At 31.3% G+C, this 21,550-nt stretch overlaps 1 protein-coding gene across 1 annotated transcript; it reads right to left on the bottom strand.

The window, feature by feature from the left end:
• Nucleotides 1-1,295: 1,295 nt before the first annotated feature.
• LOC143922659 (peptide transporter family 1-like) lies at nt 1,296-21,018 on the bottom strand. Its single transcript, XM_077445993.1, has 14 exons — nt 20,874-21,018; nt 14,468-14,502; nt 12,449-12,527; nt 12,238-12,379; nt 12,079-12,165; nt 10,294-10,568; nt 8,921-9,003; nt 8,665-8,835; nt 7,858-7,983; nt 7,561-7,683; nt 6,730-7,079; nt 4,678-4,891; nt 3,230-3,466; nt 1,296-2,198 (listed from the first exon to the last, which is right to left on the bottom strand). The coding sequence occupies exons 1-14, from the start codon at nt 20,920-20,922 to the stop codon at nt 1,557-1,559; spliced, it is 2,613 nt and encodes an 870-aa protein (XP_077302119.1). The 5' UTR covers nt 20,923-21,018; the 3' UTR covers nt 1,296-1,556.
• Nucleotides 21,019-21,550: the final 532 nt, after the last annotated feature.

Below are 21,550 nucleotides of genomic sequence, written 5' to 3'. Positions count from 1 at the left end.
CTATGTATGTATGTATGTATGTAAAGACTTCGTCCAGCCAGTTATAGATCAAGGAAGAATAGATGTGTTGGAGGCGAATTTAAGCACAGTGTAGTTTTGACGACGTTGTTTATTTAAATAAAAATAAAAATAAAATTTAATATTTTATGTTGAGTGAAGGAGCGAGGTTCTGCTGATGGAGGAAAACGTTTGGTGTATAAGCGATTATCGTGGCACGTGCAAGAGTCGTCTTTTCTTCTACATTTTTGGTGAACAACTTTGTTCCATTGTTGGTTTGGCGTGTCGAATTCATTCAAAAGTCGATTGATGAATGATGAATCATTGATGATTCCCTCCATGTCGCAAAAGTGGTCGCACATACATATGTTAAAATATAAATTATATACACGTATGATGCGATCGTACAACTGTTGCAAATATATTTTAGAAAATATAAATTTACAATAAATAAAAAATTATATATATATATATATATATATATATATATATATATATATATATATATATATATATATATATACATATATAAACGGACGCGATGTATGTGGGTATGTGCCAGACTGTGGCCATTATGTGACGTCAAACCGAGCGACGACAGGCATGTGTGACGCAGGCCGAGCGACGGGTGATACATATACACACACACATACACGCATTCAATCATCATTTAGAACGGGTTAGATTTGAGAGCGTGTAAGGCGCGCACTTTTTATTAAGATTAATATTACGCGCGCGCGCGCCTATAAATTACCTTACTATATTTATATATAACATATAAGTTTATTTTAATTTATGTATCAATTCCTTTCCGAAACCACCCGTTTAAATCAACGGACACAACACTAGTATAATATATTTAATATTGGAACCTCTTTGAAGTGGGCTGGACCCCAGCGCCTTGTCCACATAAACGTATTAAACTTCTGCCTTCCTCAATTATGGCACTAGAGAAATTATTTTTTAATATGCTATTATATCCATTAAGGGCATGTTTAATTTTTTTTTTTTTTTTTTGATTAATCTAAAAATCAAAAACTCAATTAATCAAAAAAAAATGAAACATCCTTATGGTGGATATCCATAGCATATTAAAAAATAATTTCTCTAATGCCATAGAGGAAGGGAGAAGTATAATACGTTTGTATGGACAAGGCGCTGGGGTCCAGCCCTCTTAATATTGGAAACGAAAAATATATATTTTACATTTAAAAGTAGAAGGCCGCGCCCGCCCCACTACACCACTGAGGACAGATGGAAGAATATTGGAGAGGTCTTAATACAGAAATAAATCGGAAAAGATTTTGAAAAAAAAATGCAATTATAAATTTCTTATTATAATTAGCATATACATATGTCTTAACAATACATATGATAAGAATACAATGGTGAGTCTTTTAATCTCGCACACAAGAAAGAAACAAGTATCAACATTCGAGTATGAAATTGTCGTGAAAAGCTGAAGAATATGATTTTGTTTGACAGTATTTCATGTCGACACATGTTGCTTCTGCGCGGTTCAATTATAAAAGTCTTCAAATTGAGTGATGATTTTTATTTTAGTAAGATTCGTCCGTCTTATCAACGTCCTTTTTAGTATCATTTGTTTTATTATCGTCAATTTTATCATCAACCATCTTAGTATTGTCCGTTTTATTATCGTCCATTTTACTGACATCTGCTTTATTATCGGCCATCTTACTATTGTCCGTTTTATTATCGTCCGTTTTATTGTCGTCCGTTTTACTGTCGACCGTTTTACTGTCATCCGTTTTATTGTCGTCCGCTTTATTTTCTTCCGTTTTCTTGTCGTCCGTTTTACTGTCGTCCGTTTTCTTGTCGTCCGTTTTACTGTCGTCCGTTTTACTGTCGTCCGTTTTACTGTCGTCCGTTTTACTGTCGTCCGTTTTCTTGTCGTCCGTTTTACTGTCGTCCGTTTTACTGTCGTCCGTTTTCTTGTCGTCCGTTTTATTGTCGCCCGTTTTACTGTCGTCCGTTTTATTATCGCCCGGTTTCGTCACTGTTGCAACAATGCTTTCTTTTTTCCTTTCCGGAAAATCGCTCGAAGGAAGTGGGGGTTTTTCTGGCACATCTTCGATCTCTGTCGGCGTAATGTCCACATATTCGTACTTCAACGTCATCAGCCAGAAGATGATCATGTCAAGAATCATAAGGCCGGCAAACAGGAAGAATTCATCGACCTGAAATTTTATATTTCCAAATCAAAATACACATTAGGACAAATCGTAATTAGAAACTACAAAGGGAGAAGGGAGATTTCAAAAAAATTGCTAAAAACATAATTAAAGACGTCAACGAACTATAAAATTCCAACATATTATATATTATGTACATATATCATATGTTGGAATTTTAAATTTCATAATCATCGAAAGAATCACCTTTTCATCATAAAGGATTTCACAAAGATTATACAAACGATCTTTCAACAAATAAAATATTAAGTGAACCACTTTTGAAACACCTTTACTACAGTCCATCCGCTGTAGGAAGACACTTGGATAAAACGTACACGTCCCTTACGGTTCCCGGAAAGATGCACTAAATTGCACTGAATGGTGGCGCAATTTCGAGAAGTCCTAATTTTTTAAATGCGCTCAAAAATAACTTACGCAATAGAATTCCATAAAAAAAGGTTAGCACCCTTGGATAACATACAAATACCCCTTGACGCTTTTATGTGAAATTCTATTGCGTTAGTTCTCCATGAGCATCTTTGAAAGTTTGGATGTTTTGAGAGTGCAACTATCACGAGTGCATTTTTCCAGTCACCTTCCCAAACACCCCCATCTCGACCAATAGCATTTCGCACGTAAAATGCTGTACGAAATGATATTGATCAAGAAGCGGTGTAAGCGACAGCATGTACGTATTTTTTTCCTAAATGACTTCCAACAGCGGACCAACTATAACTGAAGCATTAAAATCGAAAAATTTTCCTTAGGTGTGAATTATTTTAAATTTAGTTTAGTTAAATTGTATAATATTTTTATTTATGCTGAATTTTTGAGTATTTTATTCAAATCAAATTAATCTAGACTAGTTTTCAAATTATATACTTTTTTCTTTGCATGACAGATATGTTTACATGTGTAAATATGTATATAATATTCATTGTAGAATAAAATTTCATGTGATCTCGTGATGTGCATACATACATACATATATTTATACATATGTATGTATGCGCATATGTATGTTTGAAATTTACCTGACTGCTGAATCCTTTGGACTCGGCTACGATGACTACAATCAAGTTACCGAAAGCTACGGTGAGTAGCCAACCAGCCGTGAGTACGGATTTCATGGAAGCTGGAGCTTGGGTGAATGAAAATTCGAGTCCAGTCACCGAAAACATAACCTCACCCATGGTAAGGATGATGTACTGCGGCAGCAGCAACAACATGTGCACTGAATTTGGCGGCGACAGCTCCACGATGTTATAGCCCTGTGGTGGAAAGGTATGTATTTTTACTTCATCTGTGTATTATAATATGCACGTAGTAACAAAAGATGAAGTATTGCTATCATGCGGAAATTATGACTGATTTGAACTCGGAATCGATCACTGATCACGTTTTCATGGTTTAGAAAAGTGTGTGTGTTGTATATGTGTCTGTGTATTTTGGGGATTTTTATGGACACGACGTAATTTTTTTTTTAAATTTCAAGTTGACCGGAAATGGTACCTCCCCTTATATTATAGGTGTCCCCTTTTTGTTAAGTTTTTGAATTAAATTATCTCCCAAACCGCTTACTGAATCGCCCTGACATTTTTTCACATGTAATAGAAATTATAAATTTAATAACCTAATATTTTTTAAATATTTTTATCTGAAGCGGAAGTAGTACTTTTACCTTAGAGAATCGAGGTTTTTTCATGTTGTTCTCAGAAATCTTTTAGTTAATTGAACTAAAATTTCATATCTATCAGTTAAAGCTTAATACCAATTTATGTATAAAATTTGGTAAGCATCCGTCAACCGGAAGTGGCAGTTTACTCTTGTTCAATTTTTCTTCCACTATTTTTTTCGACCTCTCAAACACGTGTGATCTTCACGAAAAAATTCAAGTGTAATTCTTGTATTAATGTGAGGAAAATAAAAAAAAAGTTATTAAATTTTAAAAACCGGAAGTGGGATTTTTTCCTCTTAGAAAGGTCAAAAATGTTGTCGCCACTACTATTTCCACACCCCTGAACGTATCAAGCTGAAAATGTATATTTGAATTCATTATGTACTAACTTAGAGCTGATAAGGTTTTGGTTATAATTCGTAAACCGGAAGTAATATTTTTTTTAAACTGTATTTCATTATTTTATTTTGACCTTTTAAATTATTTTTATTTTTTTGATATTTAATTTGTATAATAATTATAGTGATTTTAAGTAATAAAAAATTCGGACAAAATCCGACAATCGGAAGTACAACTTTTGTCTTGTGCAAGTTTCCATACATTTGCGCTCAATTTGTATCAAAAATGCTGTAATTAGTATTTCAAAATGCTGCCGGTATGTGTGAATGTGTATGTACGGTTCAATATCGAATTTTGTTTTGTGACCTTCTTATATTCCTCAAATTCATACATAAAGTCATGGGTTGGTCACATCCGAATTTTTATTAATCATTTATGAATGAATGAAAGTAAAGATACACTTACGTAATCGCCTTCAGGCTTTTTGGTAATAATGATGGAGTATACGCCACCTAGCTCCAGTACTTCATCCGACTTAATCAACTTACCATCGTGTAAGATGTCAAATTTAGAAGGTACCATGTCGTGTCGATAGGTTATGTTGTTGTTTGATATCAGGATGACTTTTTCGGTATTTTTGTCTTCGAACGTAATTTCTCCATCGAAGTTTTTCAAAAGTCTAAATATAAAGAAATCGATTAGCCTTGAAACCTAAGATCTGTGGTCATGAAAGAGAACCAAAAACTTTATAAAACAAGACTAAAATGCCTAAAATGCCTGGTCAACGCATTTTGCTGACAAGTTCATGGGCCTGAAATACGCCGATAGGCGTTGTAAATTTTGAATGTACAAAGTAAACAAGAATACTACCTGCTAAGCCTTTAAAGGTAGCATTGAAAAAAAATGCATTGAACAAGGGTCGTGTAATCCGTTTCAATGTTTATAAAGACTAGTTGACACCGAAATTTCTGAATTTATAACCATAACAGAATTACACGATGGAAATCCCTAACTGCCGAGTATTTTACATAGATTGTAGCTCGGCATTAAGATTGTGAGCATTCATTACGTTTTAATGACAATGAAAAAGATGGAACTAGTTTTGGAAAAATACACTAATTAATAGACATCTTTTTTTTATTTTATATTGATGCAAGATATATTAGAGATTCTAAACACACCTTAAAAAACTTGAAATCTAGGTAGTGATCTAGGGTTTGTTTGGATTAGCTGCAATTTTTATACCTGCTTTCTATCGGATTTCTAAATAATTCTAGTTAGAAATGTTGGCGAAATTTTCAGCGTGGCGGGCTTTCAACATAAAATACGTCAGCACTTACTATTTTAGTTACCGATTCCTATTTCAATTCTGACTTCGGTTCCAATTTACGATGACAATATTATTATTATTATTTTACGTTAATAACTTTATCCTAATTCACGTATCAATTATTTTTCCGAAACCACCCGTTGCAATATCAACGGGCACAACACTAATTTATTAATATTATTCGAATTATTAGAGAAAACATTTTGATAATAATAATAAAACAACTAATAATAATTCTAGTAGTTAGATATATTGGCGAAATTTTCAGCGTGGCAGGCTTTCAACAGAAAAGACGGCAGCACTCAAAGGGTTAAACACCGTTTTTCACGTATACTATTTACTAATAATTAGTCACCGGACCCAGAAGGTGCCGCGCATTGTTCCAAGGTTGTAAATGCATTGTTAAAGGTTTGCCGAACCTTTTTTACAAAGGATTTACAACAATGGAACAATGGATAGCACTGTGACTATCCTACCTCTACTAATAATGATTTATATGATAACTAGAGGTAGGATAGCCAAGGTGCCGTTTATTTTTCAAATGTTGTAAATGCATTGTTAAAGGTTTGCCGAACCTTTTTTACAAAGGATTTACATCAATTGAACAATGACTATATCCTACCTCTAATGATAACTTAAAACATCAATAAACGAATCGCTCCAGTGCAGCATATGTGAATATAACCCCTTTAATTTTAATTCATTTAATAATTGAAGAAATGCTTTAATTATATGAACTTGAATCCAAAATTACTGGATACTTTATCTAGTAGGTAGATAATATAAATACATACATATATCACCGGTCTCCGTGACGAGCCGGAATGTGAAATTACCGAAAACGCAAATATCGGAAGGCAAAGATCGAAAATCGAAAGATATTAAGTCGAAAGATCAAAAAAAAATGGTGCATGGTAAACGGTACATACTCACTTAATTTGCGCGAGCAGGATACAACAGGAACAAGAGGAACAGGCTTTTCCTCCCGTATTAATGCGCGCGCACATTAATACGGGAGGAAAAGCCTGTTCCTCTTGTTCCTGTTGTATCCTGCTCGCGCAAATTCAGTGAGTGCACCCTTTTTTTGATATTTCGACTTAAGATCTTTCGATTTTTGATCTTTGCCTTCCAATATTTGCGTTTTCGGTAATTTCACATTCCGGTATATAGACCCATATATCACATACCTAACTACTGGGTATCCTTTGGAGCTTTTGTCACTTTCATCGATAAACACTACGGGATCTCCAAGGTCCGAAATATAGTGTGATATAGCTGTTCGCTCTTCGAGCTTGAATTGTGTAGAGGGAATAGGCACGAAATTCGGACAGTTTTGACTGTCGCTCGGTGTTATCGTGTAATCTAAGATCAACTCTTGGTTGACAGGAATCGTCTTGTTCTCATAAGCTGATAATGCTTTCAACATAAACGTATATTCGTCGTCAATTACGGTGGACGTCACTTTTAGATCACAATCGTAGCCATTGTACATTCTGAGATGACTTCCGCCAGCACCAGGAAGCACCGGATACGTTTTCTGGAAGCATTATGGAGATCGTTAATGGGACTATGTACATATATATGAAACTATGTAGAGTTATATATATTATCTGAATTAGACCACACATCTTCACTTCAGTTTTGTGTGTGGACTTTTTCGACATACTACCTATTCCCCGAAACTCTTGATTTGGATACTGAATCACAGATACCAAAATTTATACCATTAAATCAGCAACATAGGTCACTGGTTAGCATGTAATGCTTTCTGTAATAGTTCTATCACAGGCTTTGTTGCTGGCCAGACCTTAGATATGTTACTCCAAATATTAAATAAAAATGAATATCTGGATATTGGGTACAGTTAACAAACTCTTCCTTGAATAGCTTACCCACTCTTTCCCACAAAAAGTAATCTTTTTTTAAATTAAAATATACTGATAAGAGTTGTTGGAAAAATTTACTAAAGCTGTTTAAACACATCTGGGATATTTTTTATGTAAAATATAAATACTAACCTCTAGTTCGATTTCGACGACAGCTGAGATGATAAATGCAACGGCAGCCAGCATACCGCCCAAGATCATTTTATGTAAGGGTTTCCTTATTATTTTACACCACTTGAGAGCAGGATATATCGCCTGAAAATATTTACAGGAGTTCAGATATTGTTGATAAATATAAATTTGTAATGATATTAAATATGCATGATTTAAAATTTAAATTAGGCCTGGTATTACATACATATATGTATATGAACTCTCACTATTATTTTTATTTAAAACAGTTTATATTATGTGTAAAATGATACATACCACTTCGAACAGAGGAATGAATATCAATATAAGTAATGGGTTGACCACTTGCATTTGATCAGGCTTGAGTATGAATCCACCTAAGTCGCCATTCATCCGAGTCGCTTGGAACGTCCATCGAGATCCCTACAAATAAATTAAACAGCCTTCGATTACGTGTAAACGGCAAAGAATTAACCGAATACGTGAATTCGGTAACGTCAATTTTTTGCCGATTATGTGTAATTGGCAGTTTCATGGATTCAGTCCAGCAAGGGCTGGACACCAGCGCCTTGTCCATACAAACGTATTACACTTCTCCCTTCCTCAATTATGGCACTAGAGAAATTATTTTTTAATATGCTATGGATATCCATCATTAGCATGTTTCTGTGATTTTATTTTTTTTGATTAGTTATTTTTTATAGGAGCTAGGAGCCGCCAAACATCTATAAAATCGCCTCATTTTTACACCCACGAAAAGAGTCCAGCGTGCTTATTTAAGGGTTGATTCTTAGAAAAATACGAGCACACAAACATAGAAAATATCTTTCTCATACCGATGATGAATTTTTTTTTAAATTGGTTCAGTTTCGGCGGAGAAAAATGGAGAATACGACACCTCGATTTTGTCGATTTAAAATAGGCATAATCTGATCGAGGCACAACTGTCGCATTCACTCAATATATATATTGATATATATTGTCGCATTTACTCAATATATATATCGAAGAAAGGAATGGCAACAAAATTAAGATTTCGGGTATACAGCCCTCTTAACATATGCGTTTAACCTTTTCGTGTCATCAATAGAAATTCCTAAGTACCTGTTGATCGAACAGAGCCCAGAACACGGGAAGAGGTATGAAGAGAAGCAGCACTTTCAGAGCACACTTTATGTCATTAATAAAGACATCATCATACTCGTCGTCGGCGTACTCCAACCAATGATTTCTCATTTCTTGTTTCTTCAACTTTCTGCGACGGGAGATGGCGTGCTGAAAAATCAAGGATTTTATTTGGGAAACTTTCAAAAGTTGTTATTGAACATTATATGTACATATGTATGTGTATGATACATACCCCTATGCATCTGAACACTTCAACTAAAACGTTGCCGGCTGGATTTCTGATCACGTATAAGAATTTACCGGAGAGGAATATCACTATATAGATGAGATAAAAGTATATTTAAGTTGCATATATAATATTTTTTATGTTTATGTATGAATGTATTTATGTTTATGTTTAATTGTTATTTTGTTTTTTTTTCTTTTTTGTGTTATATTTTTTTGACCATTGTGGCGCTTTAGGAATTCCTGTTATGCCACAATGGTCTGTTTAAAATAAATAAATAAATAATACATTTTCGTATAATAGTTTTTACAAGTGCTCTGGTTATTTAAATATAACTTACATATACAGCAGTTATACGTACATACATACAAATTTATGAAATATTCTAATCCCGCAATAAAATTTGTTGTAAAAAAAACAATAAAATTAATATCACACCTAAGTAAGGGACGGATATATTTTTGTATTTTGGGGAATTTGTTTTATTTCTCTATTGATGAAGATGTATTGGCACTAGGGTTTCTGATTTCCCATACTTTTTCAATTCCCGGGACATGGAACGGAATTCGAGGTCGTTCTCGGGATTCCCGGAATCCCGGAACATATGATGTATTTTTTTTTCAATTTAATATCTTTTTATTTATATAAATATTAAAAAGTAGCAAGTAAAGTATATTAGCTTTTATTAGCTTTTTAAGAATAGTAAAATATATAGCTATATATTTTAGCTTTTTAAGAATAGTAAAATATTTAAAAACTAATCCGAAAGCCTTTTTCTTGATTTGGCACAAATATTTCCAGCATTAGAAAGAACTCTTTAAATTTTGATCGAAGCTGATTTCATAGTTGAAAAGGGACGACAACAATTTTTCTTAAATTATATGTTTTTAAGAAAATATAAATACACAAAGAAATTATTTTCTCCATGTATTTATATTTTCATTTCTTTTTTAAGTCGAGGCTATTTGGTTTACGTTATTTTTTACATTGGTCTTTGGTAATTACTTATTTAATTCTTCATTCTTCGTCAAACACACAATTGTCTCACCTTCATCAGAGTATTTTCTAAATCTAAAATTCTAAAAGAGTTTCTTTCATTGTGGAATCTTCAATACAAGAAGGATACATTCGTTTCATAATATTGAAGTTTCATCGCAGGATATAAATTCGCTTTTATTTTAAGTATTATAATATTTAAAGAAGGTTGTGATTTAAGTATTTTTTCTGGGATTTGAGATAAGAAATCCCGGGACACGGGACATCAAAAATTCCGTGAATTTCCGGGAATTTCTGATCCGGACAGAAACCCTAATAAATACTAGTAATTTTATATTCGAATTGAAAAACATAAATCTATTATTAATTGTTGATCTATTTACATATTGAGACGATCATGAGTACACCAGGAACCCCGAAAGCCAGCGAGTAGCAGTCCTGGTCACCGAAGCAGTGGACGTCTACTCTCAGGATGGGAGTCACGAAGGTCGATATGAAGCTTCCTGCATTGATGGCGAAATAGAAGAGCGAGAAGAATGTAGCTAATTGGTTCGCTTGTTCTGGAAGTTTGAATTGATCGCCACCGAATGCGGAAACACATGGTTTTATACCACCTGTCCCTATCGCCACTAGTAGTAGTCCAACTATCGTAAACGCCCTGTAAAAAGAACATAAATAAATAGTGTGATGAATCCATCATCCAGTTAATAGCAAAGCTATATCATTTCGATTAAATAAACATCATTTTAATAGATACGCATACATATACGGTGCATGTTATAAGAAAAACGCAGATGCAATTTAGAGCAGCAAGTACATATTTACATATTAATTTTCTTGGAATTTTGAATTCAACAGGATGGAAATAATACAATGAGAGGTCAATACTACTCAGAAGAATACTATGGCATGTTCTACAGATGAGTGAAATGAAGCTTTCCAAAGCCTTAATTGGTGAAACTTAGAGGAAGGTTAAAGCATAGGTTGACGTGCTAGAGGCAATGTAAATCAACCGGGGAAGAATGGTTCGAAATAAGAACCACAAAACTTCATCTATTGATACTATGATATGTACATATGTAAAGTAAGAAAAGTTACAATAAATATTTTAGCTTTCAGATCAGTTGTTTATCATAAATATTTCTTTTCCTTGACACTTGCCGCACTGTGATGGATAGCTAGTGACCAAGATTTATATATTTTGATTTCTCCAAATATACTGAATGAAGGGTCTTCATGTTGAATGTATTCTTCATAAAAATCTCTATGAATCCGATTAAGTCATTACGAAATAAAAACATTGATCAATATCAACAGAAATAATTGTTTTAGCAGGATGCCTGTTGTACACGTGCCTCACAGGTGCGAGAGAGAGATCCCGCCGTTATTTTATTAAATTCTTGTACTTATTTTTATAGCTAATAACCTTGCAGAATTTGCATTATTTTAACTCAAAAACACACATTTGCAACTGGACGCTTGGAGTCCAGCACAGTGGCTAGGGGATTTTTTATCACAGTAAGGCAAGTGCTAAGCTTGATATTTTGTTACAAATATGTAACTTTATATCTTGGAATGTATTTCGCTACTATTATCACGAGTGATCATACAAACAGGAGTTTTTATACATTATGAGGAATATAGAAATATGAAAAATTAAATTAATACTTATGTACATATGTAGTATGTATTAGGTTGGAAAAGTTGGAAAAGTCGGATGTCATATATTTTTTTTTTCTCACGCATATTTAAGACGCTTTGATAAAGACAATATATTATACATGTTTGTATGTATATATGTATATGTAAATGTGTATATATGTATATGTAAATGTGTATATATTATATATTTCAAAACTATAACAGAGTTAATCGCTGTAAGCAATCAATAGGTATAAATATTGATACAATAATCTCAATCCGCAAATAAAAAATACAATTCTGAATAAAATTAAAAAAGTATCATGTACGATAGACATATGTATGTATGTACAACAATAAATATGATATCAAGCGCTTAATCCATAGAACGACGCATTGGGGAGGATAACGATAAAATTGTAAGAAGATGGAGAGACAGTGATTAAATTCAGATAGTGGCATTTGATATACTATGATTGATTGTAATGAAAAACATTTTGAAATTGTGTTAATTAATAAAATAATACCTGTCCGGTATGCCTAGGGTTGGCATAGCCGTCAATGAGATCAGAATGTTTCCTATCGCGTATACTATTGACAAGTAGAAAATGGTCCTACAAGAAAAAATGTATAAAATTAGTAACTGATCGAAGGAATTTAAAAAGGTTTGATTGTTTTTGTCGTACTTGAAACGTCCCAGCCAACTGTCAGCGATCATTGCTCCGAAAATCGGGAAAAAGTAGACGAACATAATGAAAACGTGGTAGATGACGACAGCGTCATCGTCGGAGTAACGTAGTTTTTCAGCCAGGTACAAGGAGAGGATGGCTAAAAATGGTTGAAAATTAATAAAGTGAAAATGAAAATCAATGGGGAAAATAGTTTGAAATTACTCACTTCTCATGCCATAGAAGGAGAATCTCTCGCAAAATTCATTGGTGATGATGAAGCCAATCGATTTCGGGTAAGGATATTTCTACAAAGGGAAGATTAAATATGTTGAGAGAAGCGTTTGTTTATTAGATGTACGGAATATCTAATTTAAGATACTTTTTCAAATTTCGAGTTTCGAAATAAAATAGTTGATATTCCCGGAAATCAGAGAAGCGGACACTTTGAATTGAATTTGTTCACAATGAGAAATGAATTTTATAAGCAATTTGACTATTGGCTTGTCAACTTTGATAGTTATTTTTTTATAGTTTAAGTGAACGTTAAATAATTAAAATATTATTAATTGAATATGCATATTATTGAGCGGTGACTGTCACCTCATCGAAAGGTCGAAAAATCGAAAATGTTCCTTAACCATGAATACATATGAAAAGCAGGTAGTATATACATATATCAGTGGCGTGCAGTAAAACTCTCTCTTCCCCCGTCGTACATCCTCACTTAATTTGCGCGAGCAGGATACAAGAGGAACAGGCTTTTCCTCCCGTATCCTGCCCGCGCACATTAAGCAAGGCTGTATGGCAAAAAGAGAGATAATTTCACCACATACCACTGAAATATATTATATGTATATACATAGTATCATTTACCAGGCATACATTCTTTTTGATCTTTCGATTTTCGATCTTTGCTTTTCGATGTTTCGACCTTTCGATGCCGTGATGTAGACCCATTATTGAGATATGCATATGTTATGTATAATGGTGTTACCCCAATTTTCAATTTATATATATGCATATATTTCGAAAAAAGGTTTTTTTCTCTTTACGCGCTATGTAATCGACTGCAAACTTTTTGAAGTTGTAACCGTCGAAAAAAAATTTTCAAGATTTGTATAGTTTTTGACAAAAAAATTTCAGATTTCTACCGGGTTTACGGAAAATTTTGATTTTTAACAACGGGTTTCCGAAAAACACATGGAAACCATTAATTAGGGTGACACCACTCAGTATAATATTATTATTGAGGTATGCATTTGTTGAATATGCATATCTAATATATAATTTTGAAAGATACTTTGTACATATGTATTTGGTTCGTAGAATCCGTGACGTTCAATTTAACAAAAAAAACAATGAATATTTAAATAAAATAAAACTATTCAAATAAATTTAATAAAATGTTTACTGTTAGATTGGCCATGTTTAAGCGGTTTATATTACAAATACCGAGAGAAGCCGGGTAAAAACACTAGTGTATAATTTTATACACTTATACTATATATGTATGAATAAGATTATACTAAATTTAAAAAGTCTCAAAAGTTATTGGGATCTCTCCGAGAATTGATGCGGTAAAAATCTATAAATTTCCATAAACAAATATTTAAATAATAAATAAAAGACAAAAAAATATTTTTTTTATAATTTGAATGGTTTCTGATTTCAGGAAATATCAATTATGTTATCTTAAATTTTAAGATTTCGAATCTGCAAAAATAATTAATCTACATACAGATTTTTGAAATTTGGTAAAAGTTTCATGAGATTGTACGTCTACCAAATTTCATGATTCTAAAATTGAATATTACGATAAATTAGACATTGTAATTTTACAATTGTAATAATAAGTAATAAGTTAGAATATATAAGTGAAATTAGTTTTCGGAAATAGAAGCTCCATTTCATATACATATGTATATAGATATGTGCGAATATATTTAGCGTTGTATAATAAAATGCGATTGATGACTTGATGAGTAGCATAATATTTTTCGCACTCAAAAAAGCGATCAATAGTCGATATTATAACGGGTAATATTTTAGTCGGTTCAATATTACTGATCATTATCTGATAAAAATGTATGTAATTATTATTGTGACGCAGGTGATTTTTGATAGCTGATCGTGTTTCAATAAAGAAAGCAAATGTATAGTGAATTCAGTTAATGATCTTATTCGTAATACACGAGAGATATGTATAATACAAAAAAATGCTTGATTGTTTTTAAGTTCTACTTACTCGAACTGCAGCTTCACTATCAATTACTGCAATATCTGAAATGAAAGAAAAGCGTATTAGTTTATTTATTGTTAATACATTTGGGAAATTGTGAATAGGTTTTTGAGCTCTTTTTCCTATTATGCTGTACATTAACATTAGAAAAATATAATACTATGATTACTAACCAAATTAAATTAAAATTGTAAAATAGGAAATGATCAGTAGATCAGTAGTTATTAAAAAATATATAAGATGTATTGTGAACATAATTTCGTAATAATAAAAAGCATTTAAAAATCAAAAATACATTTGGAAATGATTTTCTTCAATTTACAAATTGTTACGTTGTTCGAAGAGTGGAATTTAAAGTATTACTACTATTAGAAATTTTCTGTTTCTTTTTTCATGCCGTAGAATGCCCCAGAACAAATGGATGACTAATGAAACCAATTAATTAGGATCGTTTAAATTATGAAAAATACAAAAGTGATACGGATATGATATGTATTTACATATACAGGAGTTTCAAAAGTATATATAAATACACAATTTATATAATACCAGCGATAAACCCGATGGAAATTTCATTGGGTGTATTATAAGTAAAGAGCGGACCCAGATAGCGCCGTCCATTGTTCAATTGTTGTAAATGCATTGATAAAGGTTGGCCGAACCTTTTTTTTTGAACTTTAGCTTTGTAAATAGAGCCAAACCGCTCCGATTCCTGGAAAAAGCACGGTCTCTATCCGCGCTCTAATTATAAGTAAAGAACGGACCAATTTTGCGCTGTTCATTATTCATTGTTCGCCGTGCATTGTTCATTTTGATGATGAACCTTTTTTTTTGCACTCTAGCTTTGAAGTTTGCCCTGTTTCCTGGAAAATAGACCCAAAAAGCCCTGTTTTCTGGAAAAAGCACGCTTCCGGTCCTACCTCTAATTATAAGTAAAAACTACCTACCTACATTTGTATAAACAATATAAAAATTAATTAATTTAAATTAAATTAAATTAAATTAATTTTCAATAGATGGCGCCAAATGTTCATGTATTTTCCAAGAGGAAAAATTGATAACAAACTATTTATATTTATATAAACCGGTTTTTTCTTGCATCAAACCTTACAAAGTCTGTTTCGAAATTATATATTACATATTAATATTAATTGAGATACTAAATTAAAACCAAAACCTGAAGACATTCATATTTATGTGATAAACAAGGGCTATGCATACTTATTTTTAACATAAGCAATATTTTTCACTGTGCATATGTTACAGTGTAAGTGTTCACTACAGTTTGTTCATGAACATACTAGTTTGTTCATTCACTGGTTTTAGTGTAAGTGCTAAGAGTCTAAAACTATCTAAAGAGTCTAGAATATCTATGCTTAGTGTCTAAAACTATATCTGCTTCACTTGATGCTGGAAATGTTAAATTGACTTACGATTCCCTATTGGAAAAGGTATGATTAAAATGTATCTAATTCCTTTTTTACTATTTTTGTATGACATATGTACATATGTATGTATGTATCTACAAATCTGTGTACGTACATATGTATGAATATCGAATATTTATCAACAATATCAACAATTAAACTTTTATGTTTTGTGATTTTAATCAGCTTCTGTTGTTTAATTATTTACAGACAATACATACATACATATATATATATATGTACATAGATATAATACTTATCATTGTCATTTAAATATGCAACATTTTAAGCAAACAATCGGGATTTTTTAAGAACAACCTTAAATTGACACGATTTATCTCTGATGCAATCACTAGGTAGATAATGACGATTTTTTAATTTCTCCAGATTTTTTTAAATATTATCTTCGCCTTATCAACTGATGAATTGATGATCTGGATAATTGATTTTTAATGTGAAACAATGCAATTTCACAAACGGCATTTCGTAAATCGTTATATCTATTAGTTATAGATTCTCAACCTTTATATCTAATAAGTGGTATTAACAATATATGTTTGTTCATAAATATATTTGAAATATTTTTATTTTTTTACATTGACTTTTGGAATCTGATTAATTATATCAAACCCGGGCTCTGTTTCCGATATTATTATTCTACATAAGAATACAACGTATTTATTTAATGCTAAATATTTATTATTCCACGATCCACATAGACGTGAAATCGTACCTGTTATATCATACTTATTCAATTATTTTTAAAAATAATAACCAACATATATGTGGGTATTTTTCTAATAGTTCTGATAGATTTTTCGCATATTAAAAACTGGTCTCCCTCACGGGACCGAAAGTGAAACGCCCGAAAACACAAAGATCAAAAATCAAAAGATCTTAAGTCGAAAGATCAAAAAAAAGGGTGCATGGAAAACGTTACTATGTGTATATAATATATATGAGTGGCATGCGGTGAAATTATCTCTCTTTTTGTCATACAGCCTTGTTTAATGTGCGCGCGCAGAATACGGGAGGAAAAGCCCGTTCCTCTTGTTCCTGTTGTATCCTGCTCGCGCAAATTAAGTAAGGATGTACGACGGAGGGGGAGAGATTTTTTTTTTATCTTTCAACTTACGATCTTTCGATTTTCGATCTTTGCCTTCTGATATTTGCGTTTTCGGGCGTTTCACTTTCGGTCCCGTTTTTATATTAATTAATTATTAATCAATTATAATAAAATAATTATCAATTTTAAAGATCAATATCTGTCAACATATAAGAAATGTACATACATATGTACATAGTTTGTTTTGTAAGTCAAAACATTTTTTAATACAATAATTTTAAAACAATCTCATCGTCATTTTGTTGTACCTACATACGCTTATTTTAGATAAAAGCAGTAATTAAGCAAATATTAAACATAATGACAATGATCGATTGCGATTTTGATTGATTGCGATATTTATATTGTTTAATACAATCTTGTGGATTTTTCCAACATTGTTCGCCTTTGTAATCGATAATCGTAATGATTTAGAATTGACGATTTAATAATACTCTCTGACGATCAATACTAATCTACTTTAATGTACAATGATCATAATTCGAGTATTTATCGTACGTAAGTACTGTGAGTTTTAGCTCATTATTGGATTTATATTATGTAGGTATAAACAAATATGTAGTTTGAAATGAAATTGACTGTGATTTTTCTATTGTACGTACATTCACTATCTCAATTATAGCTTATTAAAATTGGGTTATAGATAATGAAATCCTAATCAAGAAACTATTGATGCAATATGGATGTCATGTCGGTACTGGCCTACATACATGTGTATGTACGTACATACAATCAAGTGGAATTTCATGAATTATCTTTATTTCATTCCACTCTAAAGTTGACTTTTCAGTACAATATTGTTTTTACACAAATATAGTTTGAATTCATGTATTCCTACCATTTTTTTTAAGAGTAGAATTATTAAATAACTAATGTTGTGCCCGATGAAATATCATCGGATGGGTTTTGGCATATTAAGTTATTAAGAGGGCTGGACACCAGTGCCTTGTCCATACAAACGTATTAGACTTCTCCCTTCCTCAATTATGGCACTAGAGAAATTATTTTTTAATATGCTATGGATATCCACCATTGGCATGTTTCTGTGGTTTTATTTTTTTTTTGATTAGTTATTTTTTATAGGAGCTATGAGCCACCAAACATCTATAAAATCGCCTCGTTTTTACACCCACGAAAAGTGTCCAGCATGCTAATTTTACGGTTGGTTTTTAAAAAAATACGAAAACACAAACATAGAAAATGTCTTCCTCATACCGATGATTTTTTTTTAAATTGGTCTAGTTTCGGAGGAGAAAACTGGAGAATACAAAACCTCAATTTTGTCGATTTAAAATAGGTATTATCAGGTCAAGGCGCAACTGGCGCATTCACTCAATATATGTATATACATATATATATCATCATCATCATCATCATCATTTACAGCCATTTACCATCCACTGCTGGATTAAGGCCTCTCCAACACGCAACACTCATCCATCTCACCACGCACATTTTCCTAATTTCGTTCACCCATCTTCCTTGCGGTCTTCCTTTTACCCTTTTGAATTACATATATACTGAACGATGGATACTGTCCGTTTAATATAAATACTGATCATTAATATTTAAATATTATATATATATATATATATATATATATATATATATATATATATATATATATATATATATATATATATATATATATAATATTTAAATATTAATGATCAGTATTTATATTAAACGGACAGTATCCATCGTTCAGTATACAAGTGGTCAGTATAAATAATAAAAGGTTATTTAGTATTAAATTAGATTTTTATGATCCAATATCAAGAGAGCTGTACACCCGAAACCTTAATTTTGTTGCCGTTCCTTTCCTTGATATATATATTGAGTGAATGCGACAATATATATCGATATATATATATATATATATATATATATATATATATATATATATATATATATATATATATATATATATATATATATATATATATTGTCGCATTAACTCAATATATATATCGAAGAAAGGAACGGCAACAAAATTAAGGTTACAGGTATCCAGCCCTTTTAAATAAAAAAAAAGATTAAAAGAAATGTGTCGGCCTGTGTTTGATCCGCACGCGGTCGAATTTTTTTCAAATACCTTTTAAATATATTTCTATTTAATTGTTTAATATGAAAAATAAATGGTAAAATCTACCTACATATAAACAATGTAAAACACAAATAGAAAAATTAATTAATTAATTAAATAAATGTTCAATAGACGGCGCTAAATGCCCACAGACTTATCACCTTCTATTAACCTAAAGGAAACATTGGTAGCCAACAGTATATATATATGAAGTTATTTTCTTTTGTTATTATATTCGTACGTATTGTTGGCATTGTTTTAGCTGTGACGTGTGATTCGGTGATTATTGCCCACAAAGCACTCGCTTAAAAGTCACTAAAATCTCTATAACGGAACATCTGGCAGCCGAAAAGCCTATAATACTAACGATAACAATCATACTAACGAGAACTCGAGTGCGTAATATTCCGTATTCGCGATTTTCATAGCAAAAATTGTCTTTTGAGCGTACGCAATCCAATTACCGTGACGTACATTTTATGTGTGTAGAATCGAAATGACTATTATAGACACACAGAGAGAATAGCGATACTACATATATATACAATATATGGTGATAACAGGTGCTAAGAATAATGTCGCAACAAAATCATAAATAAATCTTTCGGACTTTTTTCAAATAATAATATTACTATAGAAATACTAATATGTTGAAACAATTGAATTCAGAATACATATTTTGATTATATAATTTAAATTTTGTTCAAATGTTTATTTGTAATTTTAAATCTTAAATTTATTACATCTCATCTTAATCTCGACATACATATGTATTTATATCTACATATGTACATATATCAACGTATATTTGTTATTATTCCAGAAAAGTACCAAATATTCATACATCTTTCATTTTTTTTTATAACATTACCTGATCGATCAGTTTATTGTTGGTCTGAACCACCAAAAATACACCTGGTATAACCCGAATTAAAATTAATCGATAATGGCTAAGTCAAAACTTTGTATGTGTATTAAATTACAAAATAGTATTTGTTTTGCAAGCAATTATGTACATATATTAAAATAGTACTTATGTACTTATGAATATGTATTTTATTACAGAAACTGTTATCATTTTCAATAAGAACTAGCATTCAAAAGGCAATGAATGATTCATAAAAAGTAAAGCATATTCATAAATAGAAAAAAAATTGTGCAATTTTTTTCATATCTACAAAATGCAAGATTAATTTCTACATAGTACACCTAATACGTATATTTTAAATTGTGAATGATGCTACATTTTATAAAAACAATTCGCACACAACAAATATGAAATACATCAATAAATTATTATATGTATTATGATATATCTGTGTATATTTATTACAAAATAATATATCTGTGTATATTTATTACTTATATACATAGATAAAGGAATGATTTCATGTTTTTCAAATAATACTGTTTTAACGTTTATGAACTTTTATGATTTTTTTCATATTACGGCAAAATTAAGGTTTTAATTTTGGATTTCTTATATTAACTTTACCAAAAAGAAATATGGTATTCGATTTTTACTAACCATTTCGGTTTTTTTTTTTAAATTATTATTACACATTGGTATGGAAATGATATGAGTACCTCTAAGGGAATAACAGTGTAGAAAAGATACAATTTTATTGAACATTTATCCCAATTACTATATCAAATTTGAATGAGATAGTACTTTAGATCAAACGACGGTGGATAATTTGTCAACTATGTGGGCTACTTCATTGTACGTAAGTATCAAAAATATTAATGAATATTAAAAAGCAAGATGTATACCTTTTTTCTCATTTTCTGAACTTTTCTCTTTATCTTTGGACGAACCCATGTTGAGCTGCTGATGTCTACGACCGTGTAGCACCAACTGACCATCCAAATCAGTTCAATAGACCAAACCGTTTGATCTCGAAACACTTCTTTATCTATCGCACGATAAAATTCCAAATCACAGATTCATTTCATAAATTCAATAATGTTTATTAACAATTAACGTAAGCCACTGATTTGAAGACCTGATACACAATTTATCTCTGTTTTACATTGTCTTCAATTTCGTTCATAACATATATACTACATATGTTTTACATTTCGGCCATAAACACGATAAACTTTTTTAAGCTGCCATATGTGTTCACAAAAGCGAATTACATTTTTGTATTGAAATTGTTATAGTGAGTAAACCGGAGAAAACCCATCTCGACAAATATTATACATTTTTAAATAATGATTTATTACTTGTATGTATGTATATTTGATACACTAATTCCTCATCGTAAGACGAAAATATGTGCATTTTAATGGTTATGTGATGAGAAAGTGATTTAGTGTTATGTTAAGATTCGGCATGTTATAATGGTTTTAAATTTCTCGTAATATTTTACATTACCATACAAAAGATTAAATAAAATAACACTCGAAAGTCTTTTTTAAGTGGTAATTTTAAATTGTCTATTATT

This window comes from Arctopsyche grandis, chromosome 2 (genome assembly GCF_051622035.1).
Source record: "Arctopsyche grandis isolate Sample6627 chromosome 2, ASM5162203v2, whole genome shotgun sequence".
NCBI lineage: Eukaryota > Metazoa > Arthropoda > Insecta > Trichoptera > Hydropsychidae > Arctopsyche > Arctopsyche grandis.
The sequence above is the reverse complement of the archived record's forward strand: the minus strand, read 5'-3'. Positions and strand labels throughout refer to the sequence as shown.